General features: G+C 43.0%; 1 protein-coding gene across 3 annotated transcripts in view; it reads right to left on the bottom strand.

The window, feature by feature from the left end:
• Positions 1-1,564: 1,564 nt before the first annotated feature.
• The window catches only part of LOC119163861 (uncharacterized), a 58,218-nt gene continuing 36,860 nt past the window's right edge, over positions 1,565-22,922 (bottom strand). Inside the window, exons 7-12 of one of the 3 annotated variants that reach the window (XM_037415935.2) lie at positions 21,901-22,322; positions 19,375-19,568; positions 12,553-12,712; positions 6,032-6,140; positions 5,134-5,203; positions 1,565-1,858 (exon numbers count right to left, since the gene is read on the bottom strand). In XM_037415935.2, the coding sequence (XP_037271832.2) occupies positions 5,182-5,203; positions 6,032-6,140; positions 12,553-12,712; positions 19,375-19,568; positions 21,901-22,322 (907 nt within the window). In that variant the 3' untranslated portion in view covers positions 1,565-1,858; positions 5,134-5,181. The remainder of the gene's footprint in view (positions 1,859-5,133; positions 5,204-6,031; positions 6,141-12,552; positions 12,713-19,374; positions 19,569-21,900; positions 22,323-22,922) is intronic. The other 2 variants (XM_075872201.1, XM_037415934.2) reach the window with 2 other exon arrangements.

Genomic DNA, 22,922 nt, shown 5'->3' on the forward strand with positions numbered 1-22,922 from the left:
TTAGTGAACCCCAGGTGGTCGAAATTTCCGGAGCCCTCCACCTGTGGCGTCTTTCATAATCATATGGTGGTTTTGGGACGTTAAACCCCACATATCAATCATTAAATTTCAGCATGTTATTTGCGGTAACTCAGTTAGTCTTAATGGTTCATTCATTTGCAGAAACTCTGGATAAAAATGGTCAAATGGACGTCATATTTCTTGACTTAAGCAAAGCATTCGACAAAGTTGTTTATCACAAACTAATTACAAAACTTAAGGAAATCAATCTACCCTACATATTTATTACCTGGATACAATACTACTTATCAGAAAATTCACAGTTTGTTTCGATAGATTCTAGCAATTCGAGCTTTCTTCCTGTTACATCAGGCGTGCCGCAGGGTAGTGTTCTGGGGCCGCTGTTGTTTTTAATTTATGTGAACATTGTAAACACAGTACTACCAGGAACTCAAATTAGATTATTCGCAGATGATTGTGAGCTTTTAAATGAAATTACTTGTTCTAATGATCAAGAGAACTTGAACATATGTCTTAATAAGATACTAGTCTGGTGTAATGACAATGGTATGGCACTGAACGCACAAAAAACTGTTTATCTCTGAATGACTCGTTCCAAAATACCCTTTCATTTTACTTATAACCTTGGCTCATTCTCACTACAACAGGCAAAACACTACAAATATATAGGCGTGACAATAACGACTTGTCATGGAGCACTCACATAGACAACATATGTTCTTCTGCATTTCGTAAGCTGAGTTTTCGAAAACATAATCTTATAATTCTCCTTCTAACGTAGAACTACTTAGTTCTTTTATGTACCTAAGACCAAAACTAGAATACTCTTGTGTTGTATGGGACCCTTTTACTAAATCCAAGATTAAAAAACTCGAAGCAGTACAAAGAAAGGCTGTTAGGTTCGCTTATTCTAAGTTCAAACTTACGGACTCGAAGACTGAACTCATGAATGCTAAGAACATTGAAAAACTTTCATTACGACGAAAAAGAAACTGTCTTAACTTTCTATATCTGCTAGTCAGCTCTTGACCCGAGGGCATATGTATCTCCACTGTCCACTCGGCATACACGTCATCATCACCCCTGTTTTTTAACCCCGTATTTCGCCAAAACAAATGCATATAAATTTTCCCTTTTTTTTACTGTGTCAGAGTGGAACTGCCTGACTGATCCCAGCAAACTTTCGGTTGTTTAGAGCTGAAATAGGCACTGTGAATTTGTGTGCTGTTGCTATTTCATGTAATATTTTGTCTTGTTAACTTTTATGCATTCTGTTAGTACGTGTTTTGATTCTATTTCTTGTGATATATTCTTATGTTATCACATGTGTTTTTGTATTTATATCATGCCTCTTGTAGCTGTCCTGCTTGGACCAGTTCTTGGTCTGCAGTATTCAATAAATAAATAAAGTAAATAAATAAATTCATTCTCATACCACAAGATATGTTCTTCACGGATTATGCACATCTACTTGTGGGCAAGGGCTCTTTCGCACTGCTTTGAAAGGGCAGCCAAGTGAGTGGAATAACTCGAGTCAAACGACTACCATCAGAAACTCTTTATTTGAAAAACAATTAGTGAATATGTCTAAATCTTTTGTACAAATGCATTGCTTTATGCTTCCCTCTATACATCTTCAGGGGCCCTTATGAAAAATAAATTATAAATGTAGAGACAAATTCGACGCAAATAAAAACCTAGACAGAAGAGCACTGTCAGGCTCTGAAAAATGATAAAAAAGTTGTGACCATAGGCAAAAGATTTAACAATCTCGTTCCAGCATTTCGAACGAGCCTAATCACAGGAGCTTGAGTCATTAGCATCCTCCTCAAGTTTCCTAGAAGTTGAAAAAAAAAATGCAAAAAAATTAGTAAGCTTTTTAGAAGATTTCCAGCATTTTGTGCACGTCATCTGCCTCACAAGTAAAAGACGAGACCACGCCATCATGCTGTTGAAAGGGTACTAATACAAAAATTTTGGTTTGGCATTTTTTGCTGAAGTATGTTGCTGGGAGTCTATTAGTCACAGCATAGCAAATCGTGTGCTGCAGCACACAACAGACAATATTTACAGTCTGTTTATTATTTACCAATCTAACTTTTGACTTGGGAGGAGCTCCAACAACGACAAGTGCAAGCAACGCCATCTAGCTCGTCAAACGGCACGCAGAACTGTGACGCATAGTCTGTGCAAGAGCACAGACTCGGGAACGGCCACCAGATAGCACCCTGCTCGTGTAAGCACCACAAGAACACAATGGGGACTATCGTAGAGTTTCCTAAATATACACTAGAGAGAACTTTGGCGCTAGTGTCATAGGAAGCTGCAATGCGTGGCGCTTCAGTGAGCATGAGAATGATGGGTAGTACCCGATCTTTGTACTTCTGGCTCCGTTTGTGTTCGTATGGCTTAGAGCTGTTTTCTCACGAAACAGAAATCAACAACTGTTCAGCGGTTATGCGTCCCCTCCTTTTATTTTTTTTTGGGCTTGCCTTTCTAAATCGGGTCACGAAGTTCAAAAAGGTTCAATTTTTCCCTTCGAAACGAAACCGAAACACAGCAATAAATTAAGCCACAAGTGCGATTCACCGCTTGCAAGTACGAAGACAAGGCAAATTCGCATACTACCCAGCATTCCCACGGTTTCTGAACTATTGCAGCGCCAGAGTCTCTTCTAGTTAATTTTAGGAAACTCTAAGGCTACTATGGTGTCATTATCCTAGCCGCAACACCTCTGAGTTCAGCCACAGTGGGGACGTCTCGGAAGTTGTAGGTCACGCGGGATGATGCCAATGCTGCGAAATGTCGCATTTAATGCTGGATTCCACATGCGAGCTTCAATATCCACATTGATTATCTTCCAAACTGTACTTGCTATTGACATTTTGCCGATAATGTACGCACGGTCATGCGAATCGATCTTGCAGGCTATCTTAGCCGCAAAACTTTGTGCCAGTACCCCTTTAAGCTAATGAATGATAGGTCCTACACAAGATGGCTTCTGCTACAGTGTCTCAATCAGGTATGACTACTGGATACATGATAACAAGTTCCACAAAACACTGCTGCTATTCACAAGACGGCACTTACATACAACACAAGCATACTACACATAGTATACCAATCAAGAATTATGCCCCAAGGGCAATACTTTGTTGCAACAAATAAAAAAAAACATTTCTCCTGAAAAGTCACATTTTTTCTTACATAAATATATTTTTCTGTACGGTACACATGAACAATATACTAGCCATGATCAGGGACTGTCAAATAAGTTTACAAAAGCGGTACTGACACAAAAAGCTTGGCCTCGCGTTTTTCAGCTGCAATGCCTTGCTGTAGGACTATTAGTCATGACAAGACGCATTGTTTTCTACAGCACGTGATAGATAATTAATTACAGGCCCCTCATTATCGGTCAGTTTCAGTTTCGGCTTGAGAGAGTTCCAAAATATGGGTGCAACTTTCGCTACCTAGCGTGTGAAACTCTTGACCACGTCAGCACACAGAACTGTGACGTACTTTTGCACGATCCGCGTCAAGAATTATTTTCGGATAGGAAACGGAACTGGAATGTCGCCAAACACAAAACTTTCTAAGCGTGCGCCACGGCCACGCACTCGCAACCAGCCGCCGAGAAATATAGACTTTGGGAACTAACGCGGCGAAAAAAAAAATGGTGCCTATGACGTCGTCATAACTTGTTTTGTTTACCGCAGCATGGTGACATAGGGGAAGTAGGGTGTCACCTTGGCGTCACCTCCGAGGGTGTCTATAGCGCTATAGAGTCGGTCGCTCATGCAAACTTCAAAATTAATTTAAAATACCATCCAAGCTATATTCGCTGTTGATATCTTGCAGATGATATACGAATGTTCACGAGAATTAACCCCGCAGGCTATCTCGGCATTGAAATTTTGTGTCAGTACCCCTTTAACACTGCAAGCTTTAGTTGTTTAATACAGGAATAAAGAAAAGTTTGGAAGCTATAAATTCAACTTTGAACTTATTTGTTGAGGCCCATTGTGTCACAAGTTGGATGTGATTTCCAGCTGGCTCTGTGTAATTCCCAGCAGTCGAATTTAGGAATCAGGCTGGAAGGCAAACTTTCAGCAGTAAATTCCTATCCTATTCTTATGTGGGGAGTCATCGAAAATAATCACTGCTAGCACTCTGAAAATAAAAAGTACAGTAAAATACCTAGCAAGTATGCTCTCTTAACAAGTAGAAATTAATAGTAAAGTGACTGAAGGGGTGGAAGTGGAGAGGTCTTTCTTGGAACAGCACGAAAAATCACACTGGCGTGAGCAAAGTGCATATGGACTTCCTCAGAAGTCTTCTTGTTCCTGTTCATGGCATGGTGCACAACGATGATGGCTCACAAACAAGCAAACAATAACAATGGCAATGCATAATGGAAGGAAATACACATGGCAACGCAGAATAGAAGCACGGTATGATAATCCAACGACATCCAACGATAAGCGAATACAACTACTCTAGCTAGCAAACACAGGTATTGTCATGGGCACCATCTTAGAAGACAAATCTCGAAGGCCATACTTTCCTATTGTGAGACCCTGAAAATCATCACGGCTGTCTCGTGCTAAGTTTGGGGTGCAATCATTATGGAGAGAAAGAAATCAAATTTTTTCAACAAGTTTCAGGCGTAGGTGTTTAGAGATCAGCCTAGTGTACGGCATTGAATGGGATTCAGTCATGCTAGTGTCACTGGACGTGGTACATGACCTGTGCGAATGAGGAGTGGTGAGTGGGAAGTACAGAACACTGCAGAAGTTTGAAATTAGCAGGAAAATTGGACGGGGCACTCGATGATTTCACTGTACTTTCCATTGAGTTCTCAAGCTTACATTACCAAAAGTAAAAAAAGGACAAAGTGAGCCAAAAAGTGCGCCAAACGTTAAACTGCCATGCACATGTGACAGGAATACCTACCATGGCTTCCCATAGCTTATTCGATAATGCTTCGATCATCCGTGACTGACTTGCACACAACAGCAAGCCAGTCATAAGACAATATTTGTGATCATGTGTTATTCCCAAGTGCTAGTGAACGCTTGCAAATATGTTATTTGACAAACTTATACATACACATTTTGCACATATTTGCACTTTGCATGTATGCTTTGAGATTTGCAGTCACTGGATCTCTTGAAATAATCTGCAAATAAATCAGATCAGTCATGCAAATCTTCCTCTACACTGCTGATTTACAAGCTTAGTACAGCATTTTATGAATCACTTTCATTAGATTATCAGCCTGACTGTGCCCCCTGAAGGGTCAAAGCCTTCGTCATGTTCCGCCAATCGAACCAGCCTTGTGTTAGCTAACAGCTACATTATACCCGCAGACTTCCTAATCTCGTCTGTCCACCTCACTTTCTGTCTACCCTCGCATGTTTGCCTTCTCTCTAAATAAAGACTGTTGCTTAATTACGAGCAGTTACCTTGCTTATGTTCTATGTGGCCTGCTCATCACCATTGCTTCTAGGTTTCTACAATGATGTCCTCAAGACTCGTTATTTCCCTGACCCACTCTGCTCTCTTCTCGTATTTTAAGGTATTACAGTCAAACCCATTTATAGAAGCCACTGATATAAGAGACACCAGAGTGCCTAAAGTAAAATATGAGTTAATAAGAAAATCGTACATAGTGCCCTCCCTATCACCTCTGTTAAACCTCTGTTACCTCTGTTATACAAGACATCTTGTATAACAGATGAGAATCGCTGCCTGGAGCATGCCACTTATGAAGGGGTTCCACTGTATAACAAAGTTGCATGTTACAAGAAAATAAGTGCATTATACCTGCAAATTCATTATAAAGATTATTCTTAACACTGTATCCATTGCAAGACTTCTTTTCATTTACTTCGTTATAACCAATATTTCATTATATTCGTGTTCGTTACATTGAGTTTTCAGTGTACTCCGTCACTCCTGTGTCTTCTTTTTTTTCCTCCCTCCATGAATAGTCAACCAAAATCACCTTTTGTCTGCCATTATCCTTGAAGGACAATTCTTGAGCCAGGCAGCAGCAGCCTTTTGAATTGAACAGGATGTCGCGTTCTTGTATAAATCGTTGCTCCTAATGGCCTCTGGAATCATAAATCATCTGCTCAGAAATGTAGAATTTATTCAAATAATTACACCACTTTCTTATGAGAGAATGCTATGTCATTAAACAGCATTTGAAAACACCACATGAATAACAAGGCAGTAGTACATACAAAACAATCTAGTCAAAACCACACATTAGGTCTAAACACTAGTGCTAAAAAACTGCTACGCAGTTCTGCATTGCCTACAAAACTGGAACCCCCAAGTGGCTTAGAGATGAGACCAATAAACCATCGACTCCAACAAATAAAAGCAGTTCTATTAAATACACCATTGTGATAACAATCGTGGACCCCAAGCATCACATGTTCTACACACAAGTAAAAGCTCGCGGGTGCTGACAACTACATTCAAACCTTGTTATAACGAAGTTGAAAGGGAGCCATCATTTTTTCGTTATATCCATTATTTTGTTGTATCAATTATAACAGTTTGTGGCAATATATTGTCACGGGGTCGTGACGTGGCCGAAGACAGGAGACTTCGTGTTGGGATTTAACTGTTTATTTGGTCGAACCTGTGCCCGGTAAACGGAAAGTCCAATTATAGCAGCAGTCTTGCACATATAGCAGTCTCGGACTGATAGCGGCGAACGGAGCGTCGGCCTTCGATCAACAACTCACAAGCGGCGAAGCGCATCGCCATTTATACTCTTGCCGTCGAATGTTGTAGCGTTATCGCTGGTGGTGGCGTAGGTTCCAGAATAGTCGGTACAGTTCGCAGGGTAGGCTTGATCTTATCGAAATGATCTACTACCGTCCGGAAGCTTCTCGAAAAATGCAGGCGCGGTTTGCGCTGAGAATTGTGTAGTGTTTTCGGACGATAACAAAACTTGGGAAATGGAACGTGGCAATATGCTCAGATGGGCGCACACCTATAAGCATGAAAAGAAGGAAACCGCCTCGCGGCGCGATGTATGGCTACGCGACCACGTGTGCGACGGAAAATAAACACAGTCGAACCTCACTAATTCGAACACACTTAACATACCGCACTTCGAAAATGCTCTCAGCACCATGCTCAATCCTGTGGCGGCACCTCTCAACGCTAAGCGCGAAGAAGGAAAAGAAAAAAAGGAAAGAAAAAACTGTGGCAGATTGTTTGCTCTCCCACAAATGCCTATCTGCGACGCGCTCGTACCACACTTCTTCCTTTTCCGTCTCTGCACGTAGAGACTCTTCTCCTTTCATGGCCATACGTGGAGAGAGGAAAAAAAAAGAAAGCTGTCGCAGAGAGTCCCCCTTTCTCGGTGCAGAGGGTAGCAGCGGAGACACAGTCGTTCCCGTCGTCTTCAAGGCGCGGAGAGGGAAATCGCTTTGCACCGCGGTGTTCCTTCTCAGTCATGCGACCCGCTGAGTATTTTCTAAATCCTCTCCACTGGCTGTGTGAGGAGGACGGCTCTCTCGGCTACGCGTGGCGTGGCTGTAAGGTCGGCACGGTAGTTTTGAAAGAGTCGCACCGAATGAGCATCAAACTCCGCAGAAAATGATATACTTAACGCACTATGGTTGTTGTTTTTTTTTTCGATAGACTATTTGATAGAGTAATTTAGTTCATTATATCTATTCACCATTCAATTTTGCTTCGTTACAACAAGGTTTAAAATGCATGGAACTCAATGGGGCTTTCAAGGAGAATTTCATTTACTTCCTTATATCCCGTTACGTTATAACAAGGTTTGGGTGTAGCACGGCTGAAGAGAAAATGAAACAAGCCATACGTCTACATCGCACAAATGACACATACGATAGCATCATTCCTCGTCAAAGACCTGTTACCGACTGCTCATCAAGCAGAGAGGAGACGCCCCCCTTGTCTTTCATAGGGAGCATGAAGGGACACCAGTGGAAGGGTGGGGGGCTGCATCGCTTAAAGGTGTGCGCTATTTTGATGGACACCGATTGATGGCTCATGAAGTTGCTCTGCTCTCTACTTTGCTTGTAGAGAACTGGTAGCGTCAAAAGCCCTTTGATCCCTCAAGCAGCTGTGTTTTCTTACAGCAGCGTTTTCTCAAGTTATGCAAGATCGGACCCAAAAAGTTAGCTTCTAGGCTTTGATAAAATTACAATTTGTTGCTATTACATCTACTTATTTGCCTGAAGTGAAACTGACACCTTTTTATTTATTATTTATTTATTAAAAAATACCTGCAGTGCCCGGCATTATTGCAGGGGGGAGATACACAATGCAAAATACCCTTACACAAAAAGAACTATTTAAAACAAGATGGTCACAAAAAACGATCATAAAAAATGCAGCTATGAGAGTAGGAATATGTCCCTGAAAGATGTTTCAGTGCAGCAGTCTGCAACCTCCTGTGGGAGTGGAAAAAAAGAGTTTTGATAAATGTTTGTTGAGCAAAAAACTTCTAATTTAAGGGGGTGGTCGGTTCTCTTAGAGAAAAAATGGGGAGGTGGAAGGTAAGATTCTTCATCTATTTTGATCAAACCATGAAATACTTTGAATAGCATTTCTAATCTCAAGTGTTTCCTACGTAACACCAACAAATCCCACCCTAACCTATAAATAAAAACAGTGACACTGACACTAAAGTTGTAGTTGCTAGTCACAAAACCAGCTGTGCGGTTTTGAACAATCTCAAGCATAATAGACAAAGTTCTCGTTTGTGGGTCCGACGCAACAGAGGCGTACTCTAAGAGAGGCCGAAGATTCGAAAAGTACAGTAGTTCTCTGATTTTGGGAGGAGCTAACCGAAAGTTTCCTTTAACAAAGTTTAACATTCTGCAGGATCTCGCTGTGACATATTCAGCATGCTTAGATTTGATGAAAAGTAAACAACTAGGTATTTATACTCAGTTACTTGCATCAGCCGGATTGTTTCTAATGTAAAATGAAACAGGTATGGGTCGCATTTATGAGTGAATAATACGCACCGGCACTTTTTAGGGTTCAAAGGCATACGCCACTTATCACACCAGCGCATAATACTATATAAATCGCATTGCAAGTGTTGATGGTCAGAGGTAGGTCTAATACAGTGGCAAATTACACAATCATCTACATACAGACATACTTTGCATGACACATTCTGAGCAATATGGTTGATGTACACCAGGAACAGCGAAGGTTCTAATATACCATATTTGTTTAAGATAGCCCGAAACAATTGATAACATTGTAAAAAAAAAGCATCCAAGTTTTTCTGGAAGGTAATGTCTTGCAAACGCTCATGTCTTTTCAAACAACATCCTAATAATATCAATAGTAATCTGCCTTATTGAATAGTAATTTCTATCTTCCTTGTTTTTTTTCTATTCTTTAAAACTGCCTTTGAAGCAGTAGTTATTCATCCTAAAAATGACACACATTTGTGCATTTCTATTTTACTATAACTAGGTTTTACGAACTAAAATTGTTATGGATGCTACCAGTTAGTAATAAAGTAAGGCTCAAAAGCTACCTTTGCAATGCAATTGCATAAAAAACTGAAATTCCACCTGTGGTGTTTCTGACAGATTTCACAGCCAGCTTAGCCAGAACTTCTTTACTGCTGTCCAGAGTTGGCAGTGCAGGCCTTTGGCGATTTGTTTTCTTATTTGCATAGCACAAAGAATAGTGCCTCTTTTATGTGTTCAAGTTACAAAATATTTTTTCATAAATCGGGTTATTTTGGATACTTAAGTGGACCAGCAGATGGGTCACACGTTTCACAGTGAAAGCTGTTACAAGATCACAACAAGGGCTGATTTCGATGCTGCAGTTGTCTGCCACCATCGGTGTCCGTGACCGCTGTTGCGCAAAATAAGAATAAATGGACACAAAATACCCAGAATAGAATGGGATTCGAACTTGCGTTCTCGAAGTGGCAGCCCAGTATTCTACCAGAGCCAACCCTGCGCTTGAAGCTCTGCTGTAAACTGAGCCATGCAGGCTTCATGCTCGGTTAACAAATGCTGCTCAGCTCATAGACAAAACCATAGGACAAATTTTCATAGGTCAATTTTTCCGGTAAAAAGTTTAGGTTCACCTTTCATTTCTGGATTTTGTGTAGCTCTATTATTATATCTGCATTAGTTTCATTGTTCTGAAAACTTGCCTACAGAGTCGGTGCACATTTGGTTTGTCGAAGTGTTAACGAGTTTGACAAATACTGCAGCCAAATGATCGCAATCAATGCAAATGAGCGCAATCACCCAAAGAAGCCATTAGCATTGCCTTGCTGTAACAATCGTCAGCACATGCAAATTGGCTAATTATGTAACCTCTTTATCCTGACTGTCTGTAGGTATGCATACCTTTGTTCTGCATAGTGAAAAAACAATGAGTGACAGCAAATTCACACGTCAGATCTGAGTGTACTTTGCGGACATGCATATATTGATAGAACACACTGAAACTGAGCATAGTTGGTGCAAGTTTCTTTCGCTTTGTTGGAGCACTAAATTTCACCTCAAATGATACCGTATAGGTAGGAAATGATTCTGTAAGACATCCTGAAATGTTTTGATTCGTTCAGGGTCAAATATGATACGAGACGGCACTAACATGTCACAAATAGTTGGTGTCATATTTTCGGCACTCTATCTGTTGGTAAAGCGTAAGAATATTTTGACCCATTCTAGCAGGGCAAGCGAGTGCTGGCACTATTTGAGGATACTACAATTTTTCTTTTTTGGATAGTAAAATTTAAGCTTGTTTTGCCCTTGCGGTTTGCTTATGCTGTCGCAGCGACTGCCACCCGTACATGCGATCGTGCATGCGCAGTTGCGATTTCTTGGCGATGAGAGCATTTGTTTGTTGCTTACAATCTGTTGCCCATCTTTTGCTTAACATCTAATTACGCTTCATTACTCGATCGTTTATGGTCCCCCAGGTGTGGACAAAATTAGAACAGTTTACAGGAATGTGCTGATATACAAAAAGCGATGCTCATGTTTACATGCCAGCACGCTTTTTCTTTTTAGAGTCATGATATTTGAATGGACTGTGGCGGCAGTATAATGAAGACAGCTAGTTTTTTTCTGTCAACGAGGCACCAAGCGCGCTCGGGCTTCAGCCCATGATCGGCAAAAGAGCCATTTTTGTGTTTCTTCTTAAAAATAATTTTGTCTACCAGTTGTACGGTTTTGTGAAATAGTGGCAATCGTTCACAAAGCTAAACAGTGAAATGAACTGTTATAGAAACAATAGGCAACTGTAACAACGAGGTTCCATTTTGTTTTGCTCTTAAGAGAGGATTAACTATGTCGTATATTATATTATTGCACTAGTTGTCAGACATGATTCCTGACCACGAAAAAAATTGTCTACTTGAGGTAGTTATTCCAAACATGAAGTGACAGAATTCCTTTTTTTTTCACCATTCGGTTTTTCATCATTTTCATATGAAATTGAGTGAATGTTAGGGTTTCAGAAGGCGAGTGTGCAGCACAAGTTAAATGTGTCATGCCGGTTACCCCGCACTAAAGTGAGGGGTTTCTCGTCAGTGTTAATACAGTCACATCAACTACATCGATCAGCGCGTTCAGTCGAGCTACGAGGCTAATTGTTTTGACCAAACCCATCATACTAAAATATAATAAAATGAAGCGAAGAGAACACAGCTACAGGAGTGATGCTTAGATGTTTTTCTAAACATCAAGGCCGTACCCTATCGTTTATGTTTGGTCGTGAATCTAACCATATCCGATTATCATATGGGTGGGTGGAACACTGGGTTTTTATAGTACATATATTGTGGCACTGGCCGATATAGAACTTGTCACGTAACGCAAACGATGTATCATGAAGCAACCGCGAAGGCTGCCCATTTGGTGATGTGTGCCGCATACTTCTTCAGGCGTCAGTTTCCCTCCTTTCTTTTTTTCTGTAGTTCTTGGGACAATCAAAAATGGCACAGTGGCTTCCCATTGACTTTTTGCTGGCTGACATTGTGAGAAAACAGAAGAAAAACTGCAATTCGTCCTAAAACGTGCTAAAATTGCTCGAAAATGCCCCTCATTCAAGCATCAACCTGTACACTGCGTATCATCGGCACGCTCCAGAAGGGAGGAAAGTGCTGCTTGCCAGTCTGCTCCTTTTAGCTCGATAGAACGGTGGAACATGAAATTTTGTGAGCCGTCTGGTTTTAATGTATTCTTTTTTTATTTTGACTTTCCAGTAAATCCTCCTAGGTGGTCTCCAGGAAATTGTTGTTTAGCGAATTCAGCGGGATTCTACTGAAAATGCAAACTAGCGAAATTTGGTTCAATGTTCTTTTTTTTTCCATGCCACTGAATGATTGGTGCACTGTTTGCATTGTACTACAGATTGTCTACTGATGAATAACGCATTAAAACTAAGCTTCAACAGCATATGACAGCTCAGGCACTTAAAGTGCTCTGCACTTTGACAAAGCTTCGTTCGATGCAGTGATGAATGTAGGCTCACGTTCAACAACGTCGTAAAGGACCATGTCCTTGAGCCTTTTCTTGTGGCATTGCCCGAGCATGCTGAAGTTCTCTCCCATGGCGTTGGTGAGCAAGAAGCTAAGGACACCGGCAGTGAAAATTCGCAAATCGGGGCCTCCGATGAGGGAGAGTCGGTGAACCTGAGAAAAGCGTACATAAAAATAAAAGGAAAACATGTAATCAGACACTCCTTGCTGATTAACTCTGAATAACCAAGTCGCCAAGCCCATAAATCCTTTCTCTGCCACTGACGTAATGGCACACTCCCACGTTCCGCCGCGACGGTACGCTATTACGTGTTCCCAAGTCTGCGCTGAAGTGCAATACTAGCACATTTCGCGTGATTCTACTAGTCGCGCTATCCCTCAACTCTATCTAGAAGCACATATTATCAGTTCTCATTGTGTTTCATACATGTAGCGAAAAGTATGGAGTGACCGTGGCCACCTTTTTGTGGTGGGAGTGGACGACCACTCCATGCGCTATACTGTTGCGGGTAAACAAGGGCTCTCCTTTCATCTGCCCCAGGTTTGCAGGCTTGGTTTTTTTTCTTTTTTGTATTTTGTTTCTGCATCTGATGCAGTGCGTAAAGTTTAGGGGCACTCGCTGTTGCTTCTCTGATAAACCAAAACATGACTCGATAACTGTTTTCTCTTGCTCGCCAGATACCAGGTAGTGATATGGTAAAATATTGCTACGAAGCGCTGTCGGAGATGAAGACCCCAAAGAGAAAGACAACGCTTGCTGATATCCGCGTGGACTTGGCTCTGCCTTGTATATCTGGCGATACGTGTTTAGACACACCTTGTAAATATACTCAACGACACCTTTTATCCCCGTAATATTTTGGTGGAGAGTGGGGGTCCCCCCTTTCACCATCACGACGATTCTCCATAGCGGACACTCCTTGGCTGCCTCTGCTATGTCTGCTCAAGAGAAATACGAGGATGCATCAGAAACATCTCAAACCGTGCCTCAGCCAGCCGGGCCTGCCACGCCGCAACAAACCGCCGCTAACCGCACCATTGTTCTGACCCAACCACGCCACACCGGCATCTTTTCCGGCACAAACAACAAGGATGTCAAGGATTGGCTTTAGCTATATGAATGGGTGAGCACACTGTACAACTAGGACACGACCCTCATGCTGGCCAATGTTCTATTTTACCTTGAGGGCACGGCCAAAGTTTGGTTTTCCAACAACGAGGAAGAGATCACCAGTTGGGACATATGCAAACGCAAACTCATCGACCTCTTCGGCAATACCATTGGGTGTCGTCGTTCGGTGCAGAAAGAACTCGCGTGCCGACTGGAGTCCTGCACCGAGTCATATGTGACTTACATTCAGGATGTGCTCGCCCTCTGCTGCATGGTTGACGAAAATATGCCGGAATCCTAAAAGGTCGCACACATCTTTGAGAGAATCGCGGATGATGCCTTCACTCTCCTCGTGTTCCGCAACTCGTTGACAGTCGACGTTATTAGCGAATGTTGGCGCTATGAAGAAAGGAAAAGTCTTCGCATTGCTCCTAATTTTTTACGCCTTCCCAACACAGAAGCGACGTCTACTTGCGAGAATATGCATCTGCCACCTGCTCCTTCATGCAAAGTCATGGCTACGGCGATTCCCACATGATTTGTTTTATACAGACCGTCGTACACCAGGAGCTCGCTAACGTTGGACACCAAACGCTCTGCCCTATGAACAGACCAGACTACCGTCCACCCTGTCCTCCCGATCTGCCCCGAAACTCGTACGCCCGTCCTTGGTATCGGAACCCGGCAGAATGGCGAACTCCTGACGACAGGACCATTTGCTTCTGTTGTGGACGCGTCGGCCACATTTCCCGCCACTGCCGTAGTTCCTGGAACTCGCCACCCTGGTACAACTATTCCAACAACAATCGGCGTTCTCCTGTTAGTTCCCGACTGCCCACCTACGAAGACGATGCTGCTACCCATCAACACCTCCCCGACTGCACCGCTCTCTTTCGCCGTCAAGTCTCCTGTCTCGCTCTCAGCGTCTTCCCCCTCCTCCTCCTGCTGCTCCTCGGGAAAACTAACGGGCGCAGCTCCTAGAGGTGAGCCTGCCGTGACGACCCGATCTGAAATTCCTCTGCTTAGACTACCTGGACACAACAACAAAATCGAAGTAGATGTCCACGGCACACCTGTAATAACACTAGTCGACACCGGCACTCACGTGTCAGTTAGAAACTCGAACCTCCGTGCAAGACTACAGAAGGTTATCACTCCAGCTCCAATCACTGCACTCCGCGTAGCCGATGGTACGACTCATATTGTCAGTGGGATGTGTACTGCTCGGGTCACTGTTGGCGGATGCCACACCTCTGTTTTGTTTTATGTATTGGAGTAATGCCCGCATGAACTGATCTTAGGACTTGATTTCCTATCTTCCCATTCAGCTCTCATTGACTGTGCTCGGGTGTCGTCCAACTTACCTTATCATATACCGTTGAGTCTCGTGATACTGAATTGAGCACACTACATTCTGCCGATTACGTTTGCATCCCCTCTCTATCCGTTATATAATTGCAGTCTCTCCCAATCCACCCGTGCCTGATGGTGACTACGTCATGTCACCCAAACCTGCCATCTTCTGCTCGCAAAACGTCACATTCCCGCACACGGTCATCAGTATAAAGGACAATGCCGCGTGTCTCCCTCTTGTCAATATTCGACTATGCTCGCAAGTTCTGCCACAGGGTACCTCCTTTGCCTCCCTTGTTCAGGCTTGCGACAACCACCTTTCCGCTTTAACAGTGGGTAACCCACCACCCACGAGTCCTGATTTGGGTCAAACTGCTTTTGAAAAGATCACAAAAATGATCACATCAGATCTTTCGGCTGAACATGTGCACACTCTTCGCATGTGCACGCTCTTCATGTACTTCTTGCTTCATACCAAGACGTATTTGACCTTAATGATCGACCACTTGGCCAGACAACCATTTTGAAGCATCAGATCAACACCTGCGATGCCAACCCGATACACAAGCAACCCTATAGTGTTTCTTCGACTGAGCGTCAAATCATACAAAAAGAAGTCGACAAAATGCTCGCCCGGGACATTATAGAACCTTCTTCAAGCCCTTGGGCTTCCCTTGTCGTGCTCGTCAGAAAGAAAGACAACAGCTGGCACTTTTGTGTCGATTACCAAAACCTCAACAAGGTAACAAAAAAAGATGTGTACCCCCACCACGCATAGATGACGCCCTTGACTGTCTCAGTGATGTGAAATAATTCTCTTCGATAGACCTTCATTCGGGGTACTGGCAGATTGCAGTTGATGACATGGACTATGAAAAGACCGCATTTATTTCACCGGACGGCCTTTATCAGTTTAAAGTGATGCCATTCGGGTTACACAACCCCCCAGCCACGTTCGAACGAATGGTGGATGCTCTACTAGACGGTTTAAAGTGGTCAATATGCTTATTCTACCTTGATGACGTCGCTGTATTTCAGCCGACTTTTGCGACACACCTCAAACGCCTCTGGACAATTCTTTCTGTTTTCCGAAAGGCAGGCCTTCAGCTGAACTCGTCGAAGTGTCACTTCAGCCGTCGGCAGCTTACTGTCCTCAGACATCTTGTCGATTATTGAGGTGTTAGTCCCGATCCCGACAAAGTGCACACAGTCGAGGATTTTTCTGTGCTGACCTGTGCGAATGAGGTTCGAAGCTTTGTAGGCCTCTGCTCCTACTTTCGAAGATTTGTGCGCAATTTCGCCAACATTGCATGCCCTCTAACAGACCTACTGAAGAAGTATGTGGCTTTTGTTTGGGGTCATGAACAAGCCACTGCATTTGCTGAACTGACCATGTGCTTCCCATCACTACCAATTGTAGGTCACTTCGATATATCGGCTCCAACAGAAGTGCGAACGAACGCCAGCGGCCATGGCAATGGCGCTGTTTTGGCACAGTAACAGCATGGTAGTGACTGCATCATTGCATACGCTAGCCGTCTTTTATCACCCGCAAATCGATATTATTACATCACCAAACGCGAATTTCTTGCGCTTGTTTGGGCCATAGGCGAATTTCTTTCATATTTGTATGGACTGTCATTCACTATAGTCATGGACCACCATACCTTATGCTGGCTGTCATCCTTGAAAGACCCTACCGGACTGCTGGGATGGCGGGCGTAGCAGCTACAAGAGTATTCATTTACCATCGTCTATAAAACGGGCGAACACGAGGACGCTGATTGTTTGTCTCGTCACCAAGTAGATCCACCAGATCTTCCTGAGAGTGGCGAGTCCATGTGCGTCCTGGTGCTTTCCGCATTGGCAAACATCAGAGAGGAGCACCGACATGATTCTCACTTAAGAGAGATCATCAGCTGATTGAGTGACCCCACAACGCCTCCATCGCATCATATGTTTGTGCTTCATGATGGTGTTCTATACGGTTACAACATGCATCCCGACTTTCTGCTGGCCATACCTACACATATGCGTCAGACTGTTCTTGCGCAGTTGCATGACATTCTTACTGCTGGTCACCTGGGCGTCTCAAGGACTTACGACAGTAAGTCCTTCTTTTGGCCCAATATTTACCGCTCTGTTCGTTGTTACGTAGTTTCATGCAAATCGTGTCAGCAACGCAAAACACCGGCCACCCTTCCAGCAGCACGCCTTCAACCCATAGAGATACAGTCTCAACCATTTTACGGAGTTGGTCTTGACCTCCTCAGCCCTTTTACTCTATCCGTCAGAGGAACAAGCAGATAGCTGTTGCCACCGACAACATGACTCGGTATGCGATCACACGGGCTATCCTCACCAGTTGTGCAATTGACGTCGCCGACTTTCTCCTCGAGGACGTCATACCGGAATCGATACTTTCTATCGAAGGTGGAAGATATTCTGCATGCTTGCGCTACAAAACACAAGTTCACCACTGCGTATCACTTGCAGACCAACGGCCTAACAGAGCGGTTCAACAGAACGCTTACGGACCTGCTCGCCATGTATGTTTTGCCTGGTCATCGTGACAGGGATGAAGCTTTGGCTTTCGTAACATTTGCGTACAATACGTCTCGGCATGACTTTACAGGTTTCTCTTCATTTTTTTTCTCTTGTACGGACGAGAACCCACGCTGCCTTTCGAAAAGCTCCTTCCGCCCGCTCTTGATACGACATCAGAATACGCTCGTGACACAATCGCTAGAGCTGAGGAGGCACGCCAGGTTGCCCGCTTTCGGCTTGACACTTTATAAGAAAAGCAACGACTAATCTATGACGTTTGCCACTGAGATGTCCACTTCAATCCTGGTGACACGGTCCTTCTTTGGACACCGTCAAGGCGAGTTGTTCTTTGCGAGAAGTTGACTTCTCCATAGTCTGGTCCATACGAAGTCTTGCACCAAGTCACCAACGTCGCATACGAAATCGAACCTCTGTAGACCACCACAGCGCGATAATTTGACATTGTTCAGGTCACGCAACTAAAGCCGTTCCACTCCGACCAGTCGAGCACCGGGTCGGTGCCTTCGCCGTCGGGGGTGATGCTACGAAGCGCTGTCGGAGATGAAGAGGAAGACCGCAAAGAGAAAGACAACGCTCGCTGATATCCGTAGGGACTTGGCTCTGCGTTGTATGTCTGGCAGTACGTGTTCAGACACACCTTGTAAATATACTCGACGACGCCTTTTCTGCCCGTAACAATATCTTCGAATCAAAAATAGTATACCACATTATTAGGAAAAATGAGCATTTTTGTCACGACTTGATTAACTTGCACAACAGCTTCAAAAACTGGAAGTATGCATGTGCGAATTTCACCTTTTTGATTCAAAGTGAAGGCGCATTTAAGCTTGTACAGCACAATTTTAAACTTAAAATGTAATTGAGGTGAAGGTAATTATCTACATTTAGCCTTTAAGTCTGGCCTTGCGGCAATGCAGATTTGCCTTGAATCACCGGTTTCATGCAATAGCATGCTTCCTGTGCAGATAGGCCATGTATATGCGTTTGAATACACATATATAAACTACACTCAAACCACGATATGACGAACACAGATATAACAAAATATATGTTACAACGAAGTAAATAGTAAATTTGAAATGAGTTTTCAGGTATAACTAACTTATTTTCGAGTAAGATGCAACTTTGTTATCGTCACGGGTTCATGATTCTCACGAAGGCAGAGACGGCTTGTCCAAAATGAAACTGTTTTCCTGTATTTACTCAAATCTAGGCCGACCCCGATTCTAAGCTGACTCCCAAAAGTGGGAAGCCCGAAAAAAAAAAAAAAAAACTTACCTCGAATGTAGGCCAAACGAAATAGCCAAGACAGCGTTCACAAAGAGAAAACATTTATTAAACATGAAAACAGAACAAAGTAGTTGGTTCCTGATGCAAATGACTCGAGAAACATACAGCCTCTAGTCCTGTTGTGTGTGTTTATTTAACGTCGCTTTTTTCGCGCTGCTTCTTGTCCAATGCAGCACAATCCGAGTCGTCCTCGCTGACTTCTTTGTCGCTGTGCGCGCTATCGCATCGGACGGTTCTATAATTATGGTTCTTAGTCAACCAGCTCAGTTTGCGCAAGGCAGCACTTACATGTGTAATGGGGCAATAACAAAACTTGAAAAAGGAGTGTAGCATTATGATAAGGTTGAGTGTAGTTCATTCTTAATAATTCAAATTCAGTGTCAAAGCGAACTCAGATAGTGCTCAGATTCAGAGTAAAATTTATTGATCTAAACCGATTCGCTGTTTCTTTTCCATGTCCCTTTGGTAATGAAGCACTTCGTAGCGCGCTTACCAGGCAAGTTCGAAACACTGGATCGAGGGCCAGCTTTGATTCGAGCTCATACAGGCTGTACAAGTCAGTGACGGGCAGCTTCACCTTGGCCAGTTCCATGCTGTCCCTCTGGTTGCTTTTGCCGAGGGCGGCCAGAATTTGCTGGTTCTGCTGCCGGATTGCTCGGAGCTCTTTCAGTATTACACTCAATGTACCTGTAAAGAATGCATCAAACACGCTAAGAATTGATAGACGACAAAAGGTAGTTTGTAAATTCGTTACGTGTGAATCAAACATTACCACATACACAATTACTAATAGCTAATCAACAACTTCATGTAATAAAACCGGTGTGGAGCTAAAATAGAAGTGTCTTCACTGATAGCATGTTCCCATAAGTGACACTGAAATATGTATGACTCACACTGTGGTCTGTTTTTTCCCTTCTTGACTATATAGCATTTTTTCTTCATGCTCAATCCGAGCTGCGCTAAAGCAATATCATTTTATCATGCACCAACTCGTCCTGTCAGCAGTAGTTTATATTGGCAGTTTCAAGTTAAATGAGCAATAGATATAACTTTGCCTCACTTTGAAAATACTGAAGGAAACCGTCCCAGTAGTTCATGTCTCAATTGTCGTCTGCTTTAAATCTATTCAAATTAGATCAAGCTTTATTATTTCATAATAAGATGTACAAAAAAAGAATATACAGAAGAAGGTCCCGTAGTATACACTGAAATGGGACCTGCTATGAAATGTAATCATAAGTATTTGACTGGCAACAACAGTGCAAAAATAAGAGAATCAAGGTTAAAAAAATAAAATATAGATACAATTAAATGATGATGCTCTCATTAACTATATGCAACCGGAAATATAAACTATAAAATATATATGTATATATATTTATATAATAGCAGGACATGAAAATAAAAAAGAGACTGAAAAAAGAATGACATGGCAAGAGAGAAACCGGTTAGGCAGAAGAGTTATTTTGGTTCTTCCCATGTTCGTGCAAGGTGGCATGCTGCTTTGTGAAGCCCATGCCATTTTGAACTCAACAGACCTGAGGAGGTCACTCGCTTCGCATTTAACACACTTCCACAGTGCCTACTGATTTATATTGTCAGTTCAGAGTCCACTGGCACGCTGCCCAAAATGCACTTTCTCTTTTACGTGCCTCACAAGCAAATGCCTTGGCAGATATTGCTTAATGCTTTGCTAAGTGAAGCTTATTCAAGATGCACTACTGTTTGGGTTTTGCTACAATCTGTCGGTCAACCTGACGCCGCAAAACATTGGTGAGATCCAGGCACTAGCAGAGCTTGGCCAAGTTGAGAAAAACTGTAGTGTAGGAGCGCCAAAAGTGCTTGCGTGCTGCGTAGTTGCTGCATGCGTGACAGGTTGCTGAGGTGGTGGTCTCGTAACTAATACTCGTGATCATTAGAGTATTGCACTTTTTGTTTTAATTGCACTGAGTGAGTTTTTTAGGAGATTTATGACCAAGACAATTAAATCAAGAAGACAGGTCGGAAGCCTGGAGTCTCTCGAGCAAATAGGGAGACTTGGCAGATATGTGGACGTCTTGAGCTGCTTGTGCAATTAACCAATAAAAATATCAAGAACTTGTAGGCTTTACCTTTAAAAACAAGGCTCCATAGCACAATTGCGCGCCGTTGACATCGCCTTCTAAATCGCTAACCTGGCTTCACTTCCAGTTTACACCTCAGCTTTGCCGCATGGAAAAGAATGTCTGCACGAAACATTGGCCTTTTCAATCTATCCAGGAATGCATATAGCGAGTACAGCTGCGAACTTCCCACTACGCCACGGTTCTATTTCTTAACGATTTGAAGTACCCACTACAAGCTTGCAAGGCGACGTGCACACCTTTGCATCTGCCCACTTTGTTGATGTGGTTGCCGATGATGATTAAACCCGATCGCTTTGTCACTGGTTGGCATTTAAACCACCTACTTGTTGTGCAACTCGTATGTTTTGATGCTTGGTGAAATTCCCCGTTTCTGTTACGCAACATTACATGTGTTAATGGCACTCCTCCTCACACTACTTAACACGCATACATTGTTCCTTCCTGAAATAATTCGACGCACGGGAGTGGCTCCATGGTAGAACGCGCCTAAACTATAGATTTTTAAATTATATATTTGTCTGTTTGCATCTATGTCAATTTTTTTATCCCAAACAGCGGAGATGTTTTGCTTGTCACCAATGGCTGCAACGCTGACATCACAATTTCTGCAAAATGAGCTTTTTAGTGCTATTTCGTTAATAGTAGATACCACATGTAAGTCTCCTTGCCCTCTCCCTAATTTCATTATATGCTGGCTTTATATTGTTGTGTCAGACAAAAACGGTGACCTTAGTTCATTTCATGGGCATCAGCAGGAAAATGCGATTGCACCCCACCGCTTCCACCCTTCCACTATGTGACACAGCTCTTATTTTTTTCATGAGAGCATAAATTGTAATTACAGCCCACAGAATACCCACCAAATAACAAAAGCATTAACAAATGCAAACCTTTTCCTTCAATACTGGAACCGTTCACCATTTCGCCCCCTTCCTCAAGCTCTGCCAGTGTTGTGGCGCTGAAGTGCCTCGCTGACTTCTGAGAACACTGGTAGCCGTTCTCTACTGACATTGGACTCGCGTTGTCGCTCAAAGTGGCGCTGGTGTCGGTGACGTCATCTTTCGGCGTTGCGTGACTCTTGCCCTCACTGCACACAGCAATCCTCGACGAGCACACCGGCAAAAGATTGCGACGGTTGTGAAGATCCAGTGCGCAAGGACCGTCAGTGGTGTCGTTTCCGTCAACCACGAAGCTCGTCAGTTGGGTGCATTCGTCGCTGCTACTCAGGCGGTGAATCCAAACCCTGTGTTCCGGGCTGCAGGCATTCTTTTTTGCTTCTAACAACGAGGCACTGCCAACACCATTCCCTGGGCTTGAAGATTCAATAACACACAGATAATCTAATAAACAAAAGTAGAGGTATTGTTCGAAACCACTCGTTTCTGCTTTAGACGCAACCTATAAATCCACCAGACAATTAAATAAGTCGAAGAAAGCACAGCGAACATTATTTGTTGCTTTTAACTCTTCTGTAATGATAATGACCTAAGTCACAACGATTTAAAGTAAACAAACTACAAGCTATATTATATTTACAATTCCAAATAAAGAACAGCATTCCACACATCTGCAGTTTCTCAGAGTATCTTGCCAAGCCAAAATGTTAACTTGTACACTGATCAGTGGGCTAGTTCTGACCATTGTTAATAACGCCAAGTGCTACAAGCTTGGATAGGTGCCTCAATAGAAAAGACGTTAGTAGAAACGCTAGTGCACGCTGAGATACCGAACTCTGTACATGCATACAAGTTATTGTGCCTGTGAAATGCTAAATATGCTTGCTTTAGTCACTTTGTAGTCGACGCATGACGCACCGCAGTTCGCGTTCGTCCTGTTAGTCTGATTGTGCTATCTTTAACTTGCAATGGTGGTGGTCAAACAGTTTTTTGAATTTTTGTATGGTGCCCTCACT

The sequence above is a fragment of the Rhipicephalus microplus genome, chromosome 8 (genome assembly GCF_043290135.1).
Source record: "Rhipicephalus microplus isolate Deutch F79 chromosome 8, USDA_Rmic, whole genome shotgun sequence".
Taxonomy (NCBI): Eukaryota; Metazoa; Arthropoda; class Arachnida; order Ixodida; family Ixodidae; genus Rhipicephalus; species Rhipicephalus microplus.